The 19,448-nt window shown below is 39.8% G+C and overlaps 1 protein-coding gene and 1 long non-coding RNA gene across 3 annotated transcripts in view; one reads left to right on the top strand and one right to left on the bottom strand.

The window, feature by feature from the left end:
- The window catches only part of LOC108167289 (uncharacterized), a 74,203-nt gene extending 63,731 nt beyond the window's left edge, over positions 1-10,472 (bottom strand). The window contains exon 1 of the long non-coding RNA XR_001777649.1: positions 10,400-10,472. This is a non-coding gene — a long non-coding RNA (uncharacterized LOC108167289). The remainder of the gene's footprint in view (positions 1-10,399) is intronic.
- The window catches only part of arhgap22b (Rho GTPase activating protein 22b), a 29,660-nt gene that overhangs the window by 989 nt on the left and 9,223 nt on the right, over positions 1-19,448 (top strand). The window contains exons 2-3 of one of the 2 annotated variants that reach the window (XM_008437934.2): positions 10,410-10,609; positions 13,546-13,633. In XM_008437934.2, coding sequence (XP_008436156.1) covers positions 10,410-10,609; positions 13,546-13,633 — 288 coding nt within the window. Of the gene's footprint in view, positions 1-10,409; positions 10,610-13,545; positions 13,634-17,101; positions 17,425-19,448 lie in introns of those variants that run through there. The other variant, XM_008437935.2, reaches the window with a different exon arrangement.

Genomic DNA, 19,448 nt, shown 5'->3' with positions numbered 1-19,448 from the left:
AGCATCTACTCTGGCGTCGCTCCGGTAAATTGCAGCCCGTGCGCTGACAGCGCCACATTTGCCGCACGAGGCGCATGAAAAAGCGAGAGTGTGACAGACGTAGCAGGGAGTAACGCCTGCTGAGGCAGAGGTCAGAGCAGTTCAGAGCGCTAACCACAGAGCACGTGCTGGTAAGTAATTGAACCGCTTACGATGTCACATCAAAAACGTCAAGGAAAAGATGTAAGCGTAACCGTGTAATTATCTGATATTGACGTTAAAGGGAAGATGGTGGAATATTTATTACCTAGGAGGTTGAATGGGCTCTTTTCACCTCTTTAAACTCTAAATATTGGCTTTAAAACATTTTTATTTTGATTGTGGAGCTGCGTATTAAAGACACAACATATCCAGCTAATAACACGATACACAATACTGGACTCCCAGGAGTACCAGAGATTTTAGGTATAAATCAGTATCAGTATTACAAATCATAACCGGAGCTTCAAAGAGTCTGTAGTACCTACAGCAGAATATCTTAGTCTAGGTTTGACTGGCATTATTTTTGGTTGTCTAAATGTAAAGTGGTTCTAATGATGGAAGAAAATATCAAAAAATCTTTTTTCCCCACAAATAAATCTGGAATTTTGCAAACAGTGTAGAGATTTTGTAGAAAGTCATTAAAAACATTAATCTGCTTCTGCCAGCCAGTGGAGGCTGATCAATAGTGGAGTAGTGTTTCCTCTTTGGTTGGTCAAACACAAGCAACATTATTTTTTTTTAAATAACATGCAAATGTATTCACAATTCATACTCCTATTACAATGTTATCTTTTTGAGATACCCATCAAGAAAAAAAACTGCTCAATTGGGTGAAAATATATTTAAAGCTAAAGTTTTAAATAAGTGAATACAAAGTTTAGCTTAAAAAACACTGCCAATGCTAATTTTTAAATTAGCAGTACAAAATCTAGAAATATGGCTCAACATGGCTTGCGCAGACTGTGCTGGCTTGTTTTATGTTTACTATATTAAAGAACGGTGGTACTACCATCAAACACAACTTCTATTCTATTTATGGTAGATTAAACTACAATAATTTAACCATATTACGTTTTATTATGGATTCTTGGGTCAAACATCGATATAATTAGCCATCTAGCTTCCCAGAAAGCTTTCTGGTTTTCTAACTAGCTAATTAACTTTTAGCTGGCTTGGTAGATACTTTTTGTATAAATTGGTGCAATGATCTTATTCTGTCTTTAGTGTTTATTTAAATCTAAAAAAAAAAAAAAAGAAGGTTTAAATGAAAAAGCATTTTCGTGTAACACAAAACAACTAGCTACGGCTTGTGTCAAAATCCCTTTTGAATCACTTCAGAATCACGTTTTTAGAAACATTAAGATCTGAGAATAGTTTGAGACAAATGGCCCATAGAGGTTTATTTTTAATCAACAACAGCCCCATCCTACAGTGGAGAAAAAAAAATCCCACTGCTGTGGCTTCAGTAATCTCTTCAAATGTCAACATTTTGAAGCTGTAATGGGTTTCGTGGTGCAGTGGCTGGCACCAGGAATGAAGCAGCAGCTGTAATTGCCCACATATCAGCTGCTTCTCCCTCACGCTGCGTTTTTGATCTACGTTTCCATGGTTTTATGATCAAAGTGTTACAGTGCAGCACCACGCTGACTTTCTGTTTTTTCCGAGGCATGTGACTGAAAACTGACGGATCTGGGTTCTGTAAGCAAGAGTGTGGATTTAAAAATAAATAAATAAATATCACACAGATAATGTGGATGTGGGGGATGATTTAATGCACACACTCACTGCTGCAGATCTGTTCCACTTCACTGCAGGTTTCAAATAACAGGCGTGTATGTCAACTGCCACACCTCCAGAAAGTCAAGGGTTGATGCCACACGCAAACAGAAACACACGCACACACACACATGCACACGCACGCACACGCGCGCAACACATGCATTAATCAGTATGAGATAGCTGGATGTTCCAGTCTGATGCACCTGTAACTCTCTCCGCCGGTTTCCCCAAGCCATAAATCACCGAACAACAACTAGATTAGCCAAATTAAATTCCTCCACCATGCCAATGTGAACAGCTGCGTGTATGTGCATCCATATATGCAATGCAGCTTTCTGTGTCATTTTCTCTAGCCTTTGTAGAGAACCCACTTTAAGTTACTAATGGGGATTCAGCTCTCTGGTGTGCATAGAAGCCATTTACTGCTGGTGATAAATATACAACTCCATGATGTATGAGGTGGGACTGTAGAGACCTAAAGCATGCAGGAATGTTGCATCAGATATCATAACATTTGGGTTTTGTTGTAAGCATGTGGGTGACCATTTGTGCACATGGCAACAGATTCTCATGTGCCACAAATGAGTCCAGTTGCTCTGCGGCTGCCAGTTCAGAAACTGATTGAACAATTGAGAATTAAAAGAATTATTCTAGAAGAGTACCAATATAGAATCTCAAACTATCCATAATAAATTCAACATGGAGAAATGCTCTAATCAGCCATGTCTTGGTGAATCTGGTAGTGCATTAAAGAGGTTCGAAAATGATTGCTAGGTGATGCATCCTGGAGTCTGTTTAATAGGTATATTTTTTACATGCATCAAACGCAGCCAATGGTTTTTGGCTTTATGATTAGTCAACCACTGAAGACCATTTGTACCCATCTCTAGTCAGTTTTAAGATTGAGAAGATTGGCAAAAGTCACAACTTCAGGGCTAAAGTACAAAAGAAATCTTGGTTTGGATACTCTATATAAATGCACTGATGTTAAAACCTTGCAAGGTCACTTCCATTGGCAAAAGGTCCATTGTCTCTACCCACACCAAACAGCTTTGTCGGTGACCATCTTCAGCGACCACTGGCAAGAAGTCAGCAGCCCATCACAAGGCAACAAAGAGACACGACAACTATGCAAAAACAGACTCCTTCCAAAGAGAAATTTAGAGAAACCAATGAACCTAACAGTCGTGTTTTTTGATTGTGGGAGGAAGACAATATTAAAACATGTTGGTAGAATTAAATTGTCAGATGTGTTTTCACAAACACTGAGCAAATTTGGAAGGCTGGATGACTGGGTCAAAGTATCTGCGAAAATGCAACTTATCTGCAGTGGTCAGAATCTTTTAAAAGTTGTCCATGAACCGACGACTGGGTGGCCAGGATTGTTGTGTGCGTCATGATGAGTCGTAGAGAGAAACCTCAAGCAAAAGGAATAAATGATAGGTGGCAGGAAGGTAAGTACAGATGAACTGCGAAGATACTTTGAGAGTTGAAGAGGAACAACAGAAAACACAAGGAGAGCCTGGAATGAAGCTAGGAGCATGAAGAACTAGAAACTCAATGAACTGAGGGCAATAAAATCCAAATTCCAACTAAACATGGAAGCATGAGGGTTGTGAAAGCTGGCTTCTGTGGTCCGATCCAACAGACTACCTACTGTAGTTCAAACTTCGGAAAAAGTCTTTGCTGGTTCTGATGAATAGATGACAGAACCCAATATCAGTTTGTTCTATACGGAGCTGCATAGCAGGATGCCAGTTAGGGTACAAGTGATCTTCCCTTATGGCTGTGGTCTCCTGATTAGAAAAGGATTTTACCACACAGTCAATAAATCAGAAATGGTTTGAACTGTACAACAATGAAGTGTTGATCAAAATCAAACATTTGTGGGAGGTACTGGACAGGCAGGTCCAGTCCATGGATGCCCATCTCGCAACTTAAACTGACCCAAAATCAGTTTTAGATTTGAGAAATGCATTTGTGGGAAAACAAACTATTAAAAATTCCATGTCGGGATGCTGTGGTAGCGCAGAGGTCAAGCACAACCCAAGTAAGGATGGGCTAGATAAATGATAATGCCATTTTGAAACCATGTTTCAAGTTATATGATGTAATAATAATGCAAGAACACATTCTCAAAGATCAATAATCTTTAAATTGTAATGAACACTTAGCACTGGAACTGGAAGACATTCTAAATATCAAAAAATGTATAAAATATAAATAATATAATGAATAATGAAGTCTCTAAACAAAAACTGTCCTTCAAAAACACAAAAAAGTGTGTGTGTGTGTGTGTGTGTGTGTGTGTGTGTGTGTGTGTGTGTGTGTGTGTGTGTGTGTGTGTGTGTGTGTGTGTGTGTGTGTGTGTGTGTGTGCGTGTGCGTGTGTGTGTGTTGGGGGAGGGGGGGGCTTTGTTTTTCGGGGGTGTGGGGGTTGGTCGAGACCAAAGCACCAGACTGGAGACTTAAGTTTTTGGTAGAAAGAGAGAAAAAAGAAAAATAAATCATGCAACTAGAAATTATTACGCTCGTTTTAATTGATCAAGCAATTAATTACTGTGTAGAGCAAAACTGGGGACATTAATCTGCCCTCTTTCATTGGACTTAAAGGATCTGCTGCTGCAACATCTTGATGCTAAACATCAGCTCACACCTTCAGAGTTTTAGTGGAGGTTTTGCCTCTGTTGGTTTTGACACACTATTTTGGAAGAGTTCATCTGTTATTCCTGGATGTTGCACTCCCTACCTACAAACCCTGAAAAATCATTGCACATAGGCATAAATCATTCCTGAGAGGGCAAATCTAGGTCTAGAGTAAGTACATCTGCAAACAACCCAGGATGAAACAGAGCCTTTGACTCGACCCATCCTTAATTTGCTGTTGAGGACATGTTTCACAGAATAGCCATGATTGTGCCCAAAAGCTGTTCCTACAATAAAAGTGCCTCCCTTTCAGAGTTGTAGTTCATTGTTGCAGAAGTAACCACAGAACAGTTCCACCCAAAACCCGAGGAAGGTCTGAATCACTCTGCATAGAAGGTCCAAATTTGTGGAGTGGGCAGTCAGGCTTGGCACACACAAACATGCAGAATTAAAAATCAGTTGTGACTCAGGGGTGAATCATCCAAGTATGTTCCACTCAGGCTATGATCGGCGCGGCTCACGTGTTGAACAAAGGAGGCATTTTGTGTGGATCCTGGGAGGGTGAAGAGAGATGAAACAATGAAGGGGAGATAAATGGATGGGCCGACTGGGGTGGGGAAGGTAACAGTCATGGTAAGGGAATATGACTGAAAGTTTAGTAGTGCTTGTTTAACTACGTCTCTGCATGTGTGGACCATGTGTACAAACATGGTAATGAAATGGTCTTGATAAGAAAACTGCCCTAAAAATCCATTTGCTAATTTGAAGGTTCTGGCAGTAGGACAGCAATGTAAGAAAAGAACCATAGATATTTGCTTGGGCATTAAAAAAGCCTTTGAGCAACAGATATATCTAGATAACAAAAAAGTGTATGAAAAAAGCTTTTGCAGCAAAGGGGCATCAGAAAACAGAGATGGTGTCTCAGGTTTCAGATTTGGACTCAATTTTGAGTTCAGAAGAATTTGGACTTGACTTAGACTTGATTGTAAAGACTCAAGATTCACTTAAACTCATGGCCTACAACTCTATTTTTTGGCTCCTTTTCAGCTGATCTGTTTTATGGTATTTGTGTTTTTATTGGCCAGGTTTTATTTTATGAACCTGTACAGCACTTTACAGACTTTGGGGTCTAAAGGTCGACTGATTGACAAACTTTATCTGATGTAATCAAGAGTCAATGCAAACCAGTATTCACACTGCAGACATTTGGATTGCTGCATAATGTCCTATTGAAGGATGCACTTAATTTATTGAACAGAGTTGTTTTGTGGATCATCTGCTATTATTGGTTCATTGCATGTTTCACCTGTCCAAGTTAGCTGTAGCTTCCTAATATTTGACCGTACTTAAGACTTCCCACTGTCTTTAGAGACTTGAGCCCTAATTCCGCTTATCCTCTCAAAAATTTGAGACATGACTTGAACTTGATAAAAGTTACTGTAGACTCTGGAAAAACAAAAAATAGCAGTACATTGATAGTTTCCTGACCGATCGCGATCACAACCTTTGAAAAGTCTGACCTGCTGATTATGATAAATTTTTTTGTCTGAACTGTTGCTAAAAATAGTAAGAAAAATTGCCAAGTTGGTAACAGTAGGGTGACTGTAAATGTGCAGACATGACTTGGCGGGTCGGTCTGTCGGTCAAACCTCTCTTAAAGCAGAGCAGAAGATGACAGTGGTTGATTTTAGACCTATGCAGAGGCAGATAAGATTAGTGGGTAAGATCAGCTTCAAACGCAAGTATCAGCCAATCACAGAGTTCTTAAAACTAAGGAAATCAATGCTGATTTATCTGTTCACCCCTATTGGAAATCAGTTTCCACATTCATCCCTAAATAGAATTATTTTTTTTAAACTCTGCTAAGTCATGGTAAAGGTAACATACTCTGTCCTGTCCTGTAGAATATTGAATTGCATGACCTTTATCCCAATACACAAGCACTATTCAGAGTGTAGTGATTCAAAAGCATCACGCATACTTCCAAGATGCGAAGACTATATTCCACCAAATTCTCAAACAGCATGACATCATCATAAGCTCGGGCTTTCCAGCAACAAACAGTTCAAGCTCAATAGACACTAAAATTTAGCTTTTCTGTTAGATACACTCCCAGTATGTTTGGTGTCGTTCAAAAGACGAGTGTCTAGAAAAGGACCTGGTTAGCACAGTTAAGTAAGGTGGACAATGTGATACTCTGGGCCTGTTTATCTTGCCAGAAAAGTTAAAAACCATCATCACTGTGTCTTTCAGCAAGAAAATGGTCCAAAACACAGGAATAGTTCACCAGAAGAAAAACAAAATATGCCTTCTCACTCCTCTGATCTAAACCCTACAGAAGACTTTTGGAGTATGCTAATTAGTAGCATGCTTTAGAGAGGACCTAGAACTCTGGACAATTGGCAAATGAAACATTTGGGAAACAATAGCAACAGGGTGACTAAAGGTTTTTTGAAGTGAAATTCTACTCATCTGATAAAATGTTAATTCAATTTAAAGTTTTCTTTTAACTTTATCAGAGCTGCCAATAGGTATGGACACCACATTATGTTCATTCAGTTTGGCTCCAGTGTCTTGGTAACTCAGGTATGCTTTGGTGTATTTTTAATGTCTTTGCTGATTATTTGTTTTATTGGTTTTTATTGGAGTGAAATAGTCCTCCATCTAACTTGGAATGCAATTATCAAGAGCCGAGGCAACGGGGAATCATTTCATAAACACTATTACACAGGGACTTGTGTTGTCTACTGTACTATGAGCCACCATGGAAAGACAAAACCAATTTAAATGTAAATTAGCAACAGCAAAGAATGAAACCTGCTTTATTATGCTTATAAGTGACTCTGTTCTCATAAAAATGCAACATTTATTTATTTACACATATAAAACATTTGGCCAATGAGAGTTTGCCCATAATACAAGAACTGATATGTTTGGCAAGGAATCCTTAAGAACGGCGCTGCCAGAGAAGCTGATGGGCTCTTAAGGGGGTTTTGAATAGACCCAAGTGGCTGAGCGTAAGAAGGGAAAGTAATTAAATTTCAAGTAGGAGAAACAGAGCGTGACAATGCAGAGAGGGAAGAATAAAGATGTTGGTAAGGTTGGAATTATAGGAGAAACACCTTGGTAAAGGGACAGCGTTCATTTTAACTTTTCGCACCACAAACTTACACAATTTTGGGGAGACTGTTAAGTTGTATTTATTCGTTTAAGCAAAGAGGATGCAAGACTTGTGCTTCTCTTTGTTGCCAATTTTATTTAAGTTTTAAACAAAATTCTTATTGGTTTATTAAATGACATGTCATGTTCCTGTCTCAATTATTCAAGCATCATATCAATTAAGATTGTTCATTTACGGAGTGTTGTACTCACACCCAGTGCAGGTGACCACACCCATTTCAAGCATGACAAAACATGTTTTTACCTCAACAGGACTTTGTGATAGATCAACACAAATAATTGTGTAATGAATAATTGTAAAATGGAAGCAAATCCCACTTTCTTCAAATAATCTGAAACGTGTGACTTGCATTTGGTGTGTGCGTGCGTGCGTGCGTGCGTGCGTGCGTGCGTGCGTGCGTGCGTGCGTGTGTGTGTGTGTGTGCGCGTGTGTCTGTGTGTGTAGGGGTGCGTGTGTGTGTGTAGGTGTAGGTGTGTGTGTGTGTGTGTGTGTGCGTAATTAATCTATGTCACACTTTTTGACTTAAGTTACTGAAAATCTAATATTTTAAAAATATCCTAATTAAGGGTGGAACTCTTGAATTAGTTTTTATGAGTTACATTGATTTTAATGAGTTAAAAATTGTATGGCAATTAATCACTTTTTTCTTTAAACATACAAATGTTCTGGGTGGAACCCTTGTGTTTACGTGCTTCTGGAACATCCACAAATATTGCACACAAGCAACATCAAACAACAGTCCCACTGCTAATTCTAATTCATTGAGACGACTTTCTAACCCACTCGAAGTTGTGTTGCTAAGAGCTGCATCCCTGACCTGTGTTCCTTTGCTTTACATTTACTTTTGTGCCAATCCCTTTAATTCACCAGAAAAATAAATAAACAAATAAATAAATAAAACTACATTAAAGTTGGAGCAACATGTGAAGAAAAGCATACTTCTGTAAGGCTCTGAAAACATATTTAGGTCGTCTTGGTACCTAAGAAATAGCACAATGCTATGCCATTGGGCAAAGCTAGCTATATTAATACTAGCCTTACAGTTAGCATATCAGATGTAAAGTGAAAGACTACATTACAGAGATTACACGCCCATTATAAAGAGAAGGCATCCGGTAGCTTCCTCCAGCACATTAATCATTACTGCCTCACTAGAGGTTGCCATAGTAACAATTGATTAACAGTGGGCAAAGATTACTACTAGACTGCATTTAGCTTAATTTAAATAGAAAATTGACACTACTTTCACCAGTGCTAAGACTGTTCTATCATTTCATCTATTGTATTTCTGAGTCCAGCTTAAGCGGTTTAATTATTCTGTAAATAATTCCATTGTTGCAAATACACCTGCTTATCACACCAACAAGTCCTTTGAGTCAGCACTCTGATTAGGTCTAAACAGACAAATCGCACCTCTTAAGGTTTAAACATATGTTGGACGTAAGAAGGAGAGTCATTAAAAAGGATAAATATAGATTTTTCTTCTTCCTATTCTTCCATCCATTGCTTTAGCGACATCTGAAAATTGATCATGTCTAAGTGTGTGTGTGTGGTGTGTGTGTGTGCATGGTATTAGAGTGGACCACCAGGGAGGCTTTCTGCACAATTGAGCTGTAGAAGTTCTAATAAATCATTCAATAACTTTGATCTGTTACTAATGCTAAAAAAAGAATTTGATGCAAAATTCTGTTACTGAAGATGTTTTCCTAATCCAAACACTTCTGTAGGAATCAACAAGGTTTTGGGTATAACTGTAACGCCCAACAGGGCAATACATTAATTCAAATTGTCACTCTGGTTGCTAAACTTCATGACGCTTCCACCAACATGTTTGACAGGTGGATTTTCCAGAAGGCATTTAGATGGTCTACAGGTTTTATTTATGATTAAAAAAGGTGTTTTTCAAGCAGGAGCTTCTTTTTTCCCCAGCATCCTTTAAGTCCGTGTTGACGCTCACTGTCACTGGTAATGCTAGGATTTTGTTTTTAAGTGTTCATTATTGCATTTTAAGCAATACAATGTTTATTTGCTTATTTATTAATGAATTTAACTGTTTATTTGCATATTTTAATTCCATTCCAATATTACATACGAAAGAATTGACTTGTGACTAAATGAAAAATCTGAAGAATGTGCTAATTTTTTACTCGATTATTTTTGTAATCAATTATTCTGATGATTAATCTATAGCTGAAGGCCTAATTCATAGTTTAATCATGTAAAAACGGACATTTTTAAACCATATTCATCTACAATTTAACAGAGATCAATCTGAGCAGCGTCACAGCTCAATAGCTGCTCTGCCTTTTAAACCCGTCTTTGCCTGAGCTCAGGTTTCACACGTTTGCTCAAAATCAGTCAGCCAGTCCCATGTGGTCCTATTATCTGCTGCTCGGCCGGGGTGTAGAGCAAAACAATCTCTTCCAAGGACCTCTGAAATTGAAGTGGGGCATTCCCGTCACCTGAGGCTGTGTGGAACGGCTGTGTGTACATTTCTTCTCTTCTCTGTTGTGTCTGCTCTGTTGTTACAGTATTTATGTCTGCAGTCCCAATCCTCGTTCAGACAGGAGAACTAGCAGCCTGGGGCAGACGGTTGTAAGTGGTCATGTCTGAGAAACTGCAGAGCAAGTGTGTGTATAAAGTTTACAGAACAGCGAGATAAAATCTAATTTGCCGTGTTTGGAAGCAGAAAATATGCGAGGAAACAAACTGAAGGAATAACAAATCTGCCCTATGTCTTTATATAAAAATATCGTGTATGTGTTGCTTTTACTTGTTTGCAGCCAGGTCGAAGAGCATGGTGATGGGAGAGGTGTCGCGAGGCTCGTGCAGGCCAGGCTCTCCCAGCCTCCAGGAGGGGGCGCTGAAGGCCGGATGGCTGAAGAAGCAACGCAGCATCATGAAGAACTGGCAGCTACGCTGGTTTGTGCTGCGCTCAGATCAGCTCTACTTCTATAAAGATGAAGAAGAAACCAAACCACAGGTAATGTTTCAGACATGTCAGGGGCTTAGGTCAATAAACTCACAACCAGTATACACTTAGTATATTATACAAACATGCTCATGGATTAACCTTGAAAAACAAAAGGTTGCTTGAAAGTATCCAAATACTGGTTAAAAATGAAGTACTTTGTTTCACAAAAGTATTCCACGTTACACTTTTCAAGGGTTCTCTGTATACATGACGATTACCAAGCATTTCAAAGGTTACAGTTTTAAAAAGTCAAAATTCTGTCATACCATTCCAACACTTCAAAGTATTTTGAATGAGATGCCAGAGAAAGTACCAAAGTAACTGAAGGAAAAATTACCACCACCACCAATACCCAAGTCAGCTAACTGAAAGAAGGTTAGTATCAATTGCTGAGATTTTTTTATTACTCAAGCGGTCTTTATTCATCAGTAGCTGGACAGTAGGAAGGGCAAAGAGAGAAGAGAAGACATACAGCAAATTCTGTCATTCTGAATTCTGTCAGTGTAACACACACACACCTCAACAGATGTGTGCTGAGATGTGTGTACATCCCAATCACCTTCGGGCTGTAGTGAAACGTTAGATCTGCAAAACTGCAGCAGTTTCATGTTGCCATCAGGTCACCACAGACAAGAACCTCCAAGGAATTTATCCCAAACATTGAAATAAGGACAGTCTGTAAGCAAAAGGCTGTACTACTACAGTGAAAATCCTTCCAGTGGGAATTTCTTTACTATTGAGCCCAGAGGCTGACTCATATTTTCGAAATGAGAGAGTGAGAGAATGGAACACACGTGATGTGACGATCATGTAACCCAGAAGAACACACACATTCCTTTAAATGTTTGTGATAATCACCTTATATGATCTTGCCAAACTCTGAACATGTATCGATCCTGATCTTCACTCCGCATGACTACTGTTCATTTAAAGCAGTCCTACCCTTTAGTACCCATTATCATCCTCCCACCCACACAGTAACTGAAGGCTTTGACAGTCCGTTCTTCAATCAGACCTTGCCAATACTCATTCACCCTGAATTGATTTGAAACTCCCAATGGATTTAGCTGCACCCTTACGCACACACAATCACCTCCCCCTAAAAACCTGAATATGTGACTGTCAGTCTACCCTTTTTACACCCCCCTCCTCTTCTAATCGATTGGGAATCCAAATACCTAGAGTGGAGTTGGTTGTGTCTTTGTGGGGGTGAAAAGACTAATCTCGGAAACCGAACAAGACTACCCCCCCAACGAGATAAAAGGATGTGATAATTGGCAGCAGGAAAGTCAATACTGAGGGGGGGATCTATACAGGTTTTCTCCTCCCTTTCATCATGCAGAGATAAATCCACTACAGGGCAAATGGACTCTGGTTATCAGACAATGGATGATGGGAACTGCCATTAGTGAACACAAAACACAGCCCACCCTCAGATACAAGATTACTTTTAAGTGATGAGGCCAGAGAAGCTTTTATGGTCTCTCTTTATTGCTAAATGTTTTTAACAATATGTTCAGATGTCAAGATCATCATGATCATCTTGTAGTCGTCTTATCTTATTTAGCACTGTTGCATTGCAGCAAGATGGTTCTGGGCTTGAATCCTAGCCCGGGGTCTTTCTGCATGAAGTTTTCATGTTCTCCATGTGAATGAGTGGGTTCTACCTGGGTGCTCTGGCTTTCTCCCACACTCCAAAAACATGACTTTCAGGTTGACTGATCTCTTCAATTTCTCCTTAGGTGTGAGTGTGTGCATTATTGTCTCTGTGTTGCCCTGTGATAGACTGGCAACCTGTCCAGGGTGACCCCACCTCTCACCCATTGACTGCTGGAGATAGGCACCAGCACCCCTCAAACCCTTCTAGGGATAACATGTTGGATAATGGATGGACGGATGGACGGATGGACGGATGGATGGATGGATGGATGGATGGATGGATGGATGGATGGATGGATGGATGGATGGATGGATGGATGGATGGATGGATGGATGGATGGATGNGGATGGATGGATGGATGGATGGATGGATGGATGGATGGATGGATGGATGGATGGATGGATGGATGGATGGATGGATGGATGGATGGATGGATGCACAGAAATGACTGTTGAGAAGCTAAAACATGTGTCCATAACAATGCATAGCTGAACTGTTTGAGGAAGTATTTCTTCCCCCATGTCCTGGTATGCTTCTAGGATAAACACAGATGTCAAGATCTGTGAGTTCATAAGAACTCACCGTGCTTAACTGGGCTGCAGCTTCTCATGAGCTTGCACACTTGCACACAATTTCAAAAGCATTGGCTAAAATGAGTCTCCCATCAGTCAGCACAATCAACTGTTTGATTTGTGTTCTTAAGTTACGAGTTGCCTTTATTCCTCTACCCATTCATCTTCCGCCAGCTACTACCCGTGTTATTCTGAGCACACAGCTCCCCTGGGATATTCATCCTGCCATGCCCCTGAGCCCCATCAATCCAGAGCCCCCCTTCCGCCCCTTCCATTTGTTTCCATAGCAACTAATGCTGGCGACAGCCCGGCCCTTCTGGCTGAAGCGGTTTTGGCAGACTCTGCACACCGTTTGATGGAGGGTGCCAGTGAAGAGATTAACGGGGGGTGACCTGCATAGGCTGGCATCTTTTTGCAGCTTTCTTGGCCCCTGCATCTTGGAGGCTAAATGGATATTGATCTGGATAATGTATTCTCATAATCTGTGTTGGTTCTGGTTCAATCACAGAAGTGGCTAAGCTTAAGAGGTGTAACATAAGAAGAGGAGAAGAAAGAGGAAACATTTTTCTAAAGAACATAGATCTACACGTGTTGGAGAAATCCAAAATGAACACAGGTTAAAACACAAGGAATAGAAATAAAAGAGTGGCATAAAGAAAAGATGTACTTCACTTTGGCACAGTTATTTAACTGAATTTCCCTGTGTGTTTCAGGGTTTTATACCCCTACAGGGATGTCAGGTCAATGAGCTCACTGCCAACCCAGACGAACCAGGGAGGCACCTCTTTGAGATCGTACCAGGTGAGAATTGATACCTTCCTTTTTACTCATCTGTGTCTTCTTTGATTTAATGCACCAGTCTAAGAAAACACCATTTGACTCCTTTTTCCATGCTCAATCCTAATATCCAAATATTCATCCAGCAGAGGGTGCCGTTTCTCTAACCACTTTTCTCTCTTCTCACACTCTTGTATCATTTACCGTAGGGACTGACACTGTGACAGTCAATTTCAAGGTGCCAGAAGATTGTCTAGCATAAAACAAAGCACCTCACCCTCCACCTCTTTTAGCTGCAGTGAGACTTTAGATTTCAGAGGCGTAGGAGAGCGGTCATGCTTCACACACCAACTGACAGAGAACCCTTAACCATTAGTTGTACGTGTCTTCAGACCAGCAAAAAGCTTTACTATCCAGGGTTATTGTGGTTTCTAGTATAAATTGGGCATGAGTTTTGACCATTCTTTAAAAATAAGAGACCTTTGGATTTTTCTCTGGACTCCAAAATTAGTTTTGACGTGAATCCGAGATCATTATTCTGTTGGAACACCCAACTGTGTCCCAAGTTAAAGAATTTGGGGGAAGTCGTTTCTCACAGTTTGACTTTTTATAGTACATCAACATCACTGGCAATGAAAGATTCGTAGCATAATCCCAATGCTATATTTATATAGGACTGAAACATAGATGTCACCGTTTGTGGATATTGCTTGTACGTCAGATTTACGGGTGGACAAGATATGCATGAATGCAAAGAGTTTAGTTTTTTGTTTTTTTTAGTTTGTTTTGGTTCTAGTGGCCTTTATTTTGATAGGGAATTGACAGGAACGACGGTAATGAGAGAAAGGGGAAGACATGCAGCAAAGGTCAACAGGCCGGGACTCAAACCTGAAGCAGCCGTGAGGACTTCTAAGTCCTCACAGCTGCATAAGTGGGTTGTGGCTTACCCTTCTGCCACCACAGCACCCGGTGATTGGAGATTCTTGGTGGAGAACACGCAAACTCCATGCAAGAAGACCCCAAACAAAAATTCAAAACCATGACATTCTTACTGCAAGGCAACAGTGATACCAACCATATCACTGTATATTTCATTATTAAATTGAAAGTTAACAAGTGCTGTAATCCAAATAGAAAGATGAAGCTCATCGCAGACAATAACTGTATATTCCTCATGCTTTCCTTCAGCATTTGTTTGTTGGTTTCTTCTTGTGTTTAGAATAGTTGACAGGTTTGCGAGTGTCTGTGTGTTTTCTTCCTAACCAGTCAATATTACAGGGGGGTGTGATTCCCCCCACGAGCTTCAAACTGACGGGTCTGCACAGCTGGACCCGGAGAAGAGAAGGGAGTTTAAGCAAAAATTCAGACAGCTGAGCAGAGAAGTGGTCAAGTGGAAAGAAAAAGGGGAAGGAAGCATGACATGATGGAAAAAAAGAGAAAAAAAGACATTTGAAAAGATATGTGGACTATCACTGATGGAAGTTATTGCAAGTGTTTAAGATTTTTATGGATCCACAGGGAAGAAACTTAGGTTACCGTACTTCCTCTTTATCCAATCTAACTTACTGAGAATGAATGATAAAGACAGTGAGGCTTTTCTCACTTACTGCTGTGTAAAAGGAAGAGGCTTGAAGCTTTAGATTGCACATGGTGTTCAGCAGTTATGGTGAAATAAAGGAAATTTGCATGTTTTCTTTAAAATTTTGGCAAAAAGTGATGATTAGGGTGATTGACACCAACGGTTGCGTATCATAAGTTTAACTGCAGTTGTGCATCATCCACAGTTGGCTTCAGCCGAGTTGTAAAATGTAAATACTGAGAAATGGCAAAAACATTTAATACTGATTCTGAGATTGACATTTAACCTGGGAAGCTACCAAATTAGGTTAATATGGTTTAACTTCTTGCCTGAAAAGAAACATCACTGGCATATATTCATGGCAGTCTAGTGTTTGTCATCAACACTCTCTTATGATTTTAAACTGTGTATTTTAATGTATTCAATGATCAATAAAACTATTCAAAACCATAAAAGTCACATTTTAAAAATCCAGCATGTGCGATAAACACATTGAAAGCACAAACGGATATAACAAAGCATATGGGCTGTACTTCATTTTGTTCTCTTGTTTTCCACTGAGGCATTGCTCTCACTTGCAACCTGATTGAACTGTAGACATGTTGTTACAAGACACAAAAACAGTTGCCTTTTAAATCAACCCTCCCATGCCTGGCTTACTCTGACATTTTAAAATTCCTCTCTGATTCTGGAAATGGTGAGCCTTGAATCAGTAACTGTATCACCAGTTACTGAAAATTTGCTATATAAATAAAATTACCTTACCTTGCCTTCCCAAGGAGTGTTTTTGTTACTGTCAAATGGTAATGCTTAGTATAGAACGTTCTGATTGGAAAAAGTATTGATTTGGGGGTAAACTGGTAAAGCCCGATCAACATTCAAATTAGAATCAAACAGTTTCTTGAAGCCTTCCTAGAAAAAAAATACAGCAACTTGTACCTTTTATCACTTGTAGTTTATCCAATTGGCATCTTAAATTTAGTCTAATGCAGTAATGAAATTTACTATTAGGTATTTATTGGTATACTGCACCAGAATGCCATCCATTCGGGTGGTATACAGTGTTCGTTTTATTTTAGTAGCCAAGGTTTTCCACAAAGTTCTTCAATTGATATGTTGTATGATTAGCCTGATAAAAAGCCGCTCCATGTTCTATGCTTACTGTGACATTTTAAAATTCCTCTCTGATTCTGGAAATAAAATGTGCCTCAGTTCAGAGGCTTTGGACTCTTGGCTTTGGAGAACCATTGCTTGCTGTAGGTGTGGACTGTGCTGAAGTCTTAAATTTTACCCAATCACTCATGTTTGGCTCAAAACCAGAAAAGTCATGTAGGCAATGCTCCAGTTCAAAGTTTTGAAGCTTACCGGAAATTTCCTGCACTGTTAACAACCATCCTCCACTGTGAAGAGAGAAGTGCCAAGTCGAATGAGATGGATGTTAATTCAATATTTGGAGGCGTGGCCAACCGGATGGCTTCTTTAACCTCCTCCACCGACATAGCCAAACTACAGGCAGACTACATTTCTAAAACAGCGCAGAAAATCTACGTCTTCATTGACAACATTGCCGATTGGCCCAGTTGAAATTCTACTGGAGAAATCCAGGTCAATGGAAGAAAGCCCAGAAGGAGCACCAAAGGGAGATGAGAATAAAATGGAACTGCACAGGAAAGCACTGACCAAGCTAAGGTATGATAAATGCTTTCATTGTGTCCGATCTAGTTGGACTTGAGAAACACTTTCAGAGTTGCCTGTGTTCATGGAGCTTGACTGGCTTTATAGGTCTTTCCTGTGTGTGTGTTGGTATGAGTTTGTCTGACAAAGCTTAGAGGACAGCCCATCTCCCAGTTACTCCTCACACACTCTAAACAGAAACTTGTTCCACCCCTCCTCGGGGATTTGCCTCTCCCTAGGGGGGCTGAGAGTACAGACCTGCTGCCAGCACTGCTGAGTGAGAGAGCAACGGAAGAAAAGAGAGTGTGAAAAGACTGAGGTGTAGGGACCAGGGCTCGTCTGACGGTTTCAGTTTCTACCAGAGTTGAGTATGCCTCAGCGGGAGGTTCTGGTCATCGGCACACCTACCTGCGTGCCGATCGGCTTCCAGAAGGAGCCTGTGTTGTTGGAGGAGCTGCCTCTTCATGCCGGAGCCCTAGGCCCAAGCCTCTCCCCGCTGCAGCCTCAGACATGGGGCCGGTCTGCTGCAAGCCGGACAGACTGAAGAAACAACATCTCCAAGGTAACAGGAAACAGATGCTGGAGAGTTTTTACAAGTGTGGCAGACAGTGAAGTGGAGACCCGAGTGGCTTTGAGACTGCTAGAGGCTAAGATTTACAGCAGAATCGGAACAAACCTTTTTTGTGTTTTGAGTTAGGCAGTCATTTGGGGCTCATTTTACTTCTGGGATTTAGACATTTGAGGAAGACTTAAGCATAATGTACATAAGTGAAATGTGCCGCTTACCATGGTAATAGCCTTGTCTCAGGCACCTTTTATCATGTTTGTTGGAAGAAAAAAAATTTGTGGGCGATAAAAGTTTGAGCTTTTTTCTTTTTTAAAAAACAAAATAAAATGTACTTTAGCATACATAGCATACATATTTCACTCAGGTCCCTCAGGACCTAGTCCAAGTCAGTCAGTTCCTCCAAAAGACAGAACCCCTAACCATAACTTGTTTTGGTGACTTAACTCATAGAAGTTTCTTCCTAAATGCAAGGAATATTCCAACAAATATATCACAGAAAGGAGGTATATGTATATCTTCTTATGCAAGAAGATGTTATGACATTAAAGGGGCATTCACATCAGCCCCGTTTAATCTGTTTTGATTGAACTCTAGTTTGTTTGCTTAGAACGTCCGGTTCACTTGGGGAGGTGTGAAAGCACAAACTCTGAAGAGAACCAAAAGGAGTGAACCCTGTTCCGCCTACAAACCTACATCTCGATTCGGTTGACGTAAACTTTGGTGCAATATGAATGCATGTGGATGCCAAGCAGAGTAAATACCGGTCTAAAAGTAAGAAGCAGACTAAGAAAGCAGAAAGCAGGCTGTTGCGTAGGCAGTGGTTCTCAACCCTTTTTGGGCCAGCGCCCCCCCTATCTATTATCCAGGTCCCTTACCCCCTACATCAAAAAGAAGATGTAAGCTACTTGCACCAAATATTATTTCATGATTAATATTACCATCATTATTGATGCCATCTTGACTTATTGTTTCTGCATTTATCATCAAAAATGTATCATCATTTTCTAAGGTGTCTAAGAAAAATGCAATGGACATTCAACTTAAAATTGGTATGCCTATCAGCAGCCAATCAGAGTGGAAAAAAATTTCTTGTTCTGTGCCATTTTCTGATGTTCGTTGTTAAATCTTGCACAAAATGAGCAGATAAAAAATGTACAACAATTCCAGCTTTGAACAGTTTGCAAAATTACCATGCTCTGCAACAGTAAAACATGGATAGAACTGCAACTGTATTAATCAGAACTTTTCTTCTCTTCAGCATTTCTGCCAGTTTCTGGTGGTGCAGCTCTGTGATGCCTTCAGGAGAATGGGACATCAGAGTATCATCCATAAAATTTAATCCACGTGGCATTTACTGTGCAAACCAGAGCTTTAAGAACAAAAGTTCCAGGTCATTTTAATGTCATACAAGTGGGACAGAAATATGGATAATATTTTCAATAAATCTGTCTATTGATTTATAGATTAATAGTTTTACTGTACAGAAATGACAAAAAACAAGGCTGGTTCTTAATCAAATCCTAATGAATCAAATTGAAAGTGTCATGGACACAGTGGCATGAAAAATACTGAAGAAATAAATGTATAAAATTAAATCTAATTAAAAGCATAAATAAGTAGTAAGTTCCTTACTGTTATAGTCTGTAAAATACATTTATTCTTAGTACTAGATATGGTCTCAACAAACCCATGGCACTTCAACAATACTATCTTTTATCTGAAAATAGTGTCTGTTTGTTCTTGCATTTAGTATCCTGTTAATTATTGCTCAAAAGGTCTTGTCATATAGGCTTATTCCTCTGTATTTACTTTAGTTTCTTGCATTTTGTTCTTTGTGCATTTTCACTTAGTTTCCTTTGATTAGTTTTATTATACCTTGGTTTATTGCAGTTTCGCTCATTTTGTTAGTTTGCTTCCCCTTTGTATTGACACACCATCTTCTCTCATTATGCCATTCACCTGCTGTGCCGCCTCATCATCTGATCCGCCCTCATTTAAGTTCTTGATTTTTCACTGTT

The sequence above is a fragment of the Poecilia reticulata genome, linkage group LG19, assembly GCF_000633615.1.
Source record: "Poecilia reticulata strain Guanapo linkage group LG19, Guppy_female_1.0+MT, whole genome shotgun sequence".
Classification (NCBI taxonomy): Eukaryota; Metazoa; Chordata; class Actinopteri; order Cyprinodontiformes; family Poeciliidae; genus Poecilia; species Poecilia reticulata.
This window is presented reverse-complemented; position numbering and strand designations above follow the sequence as displayed.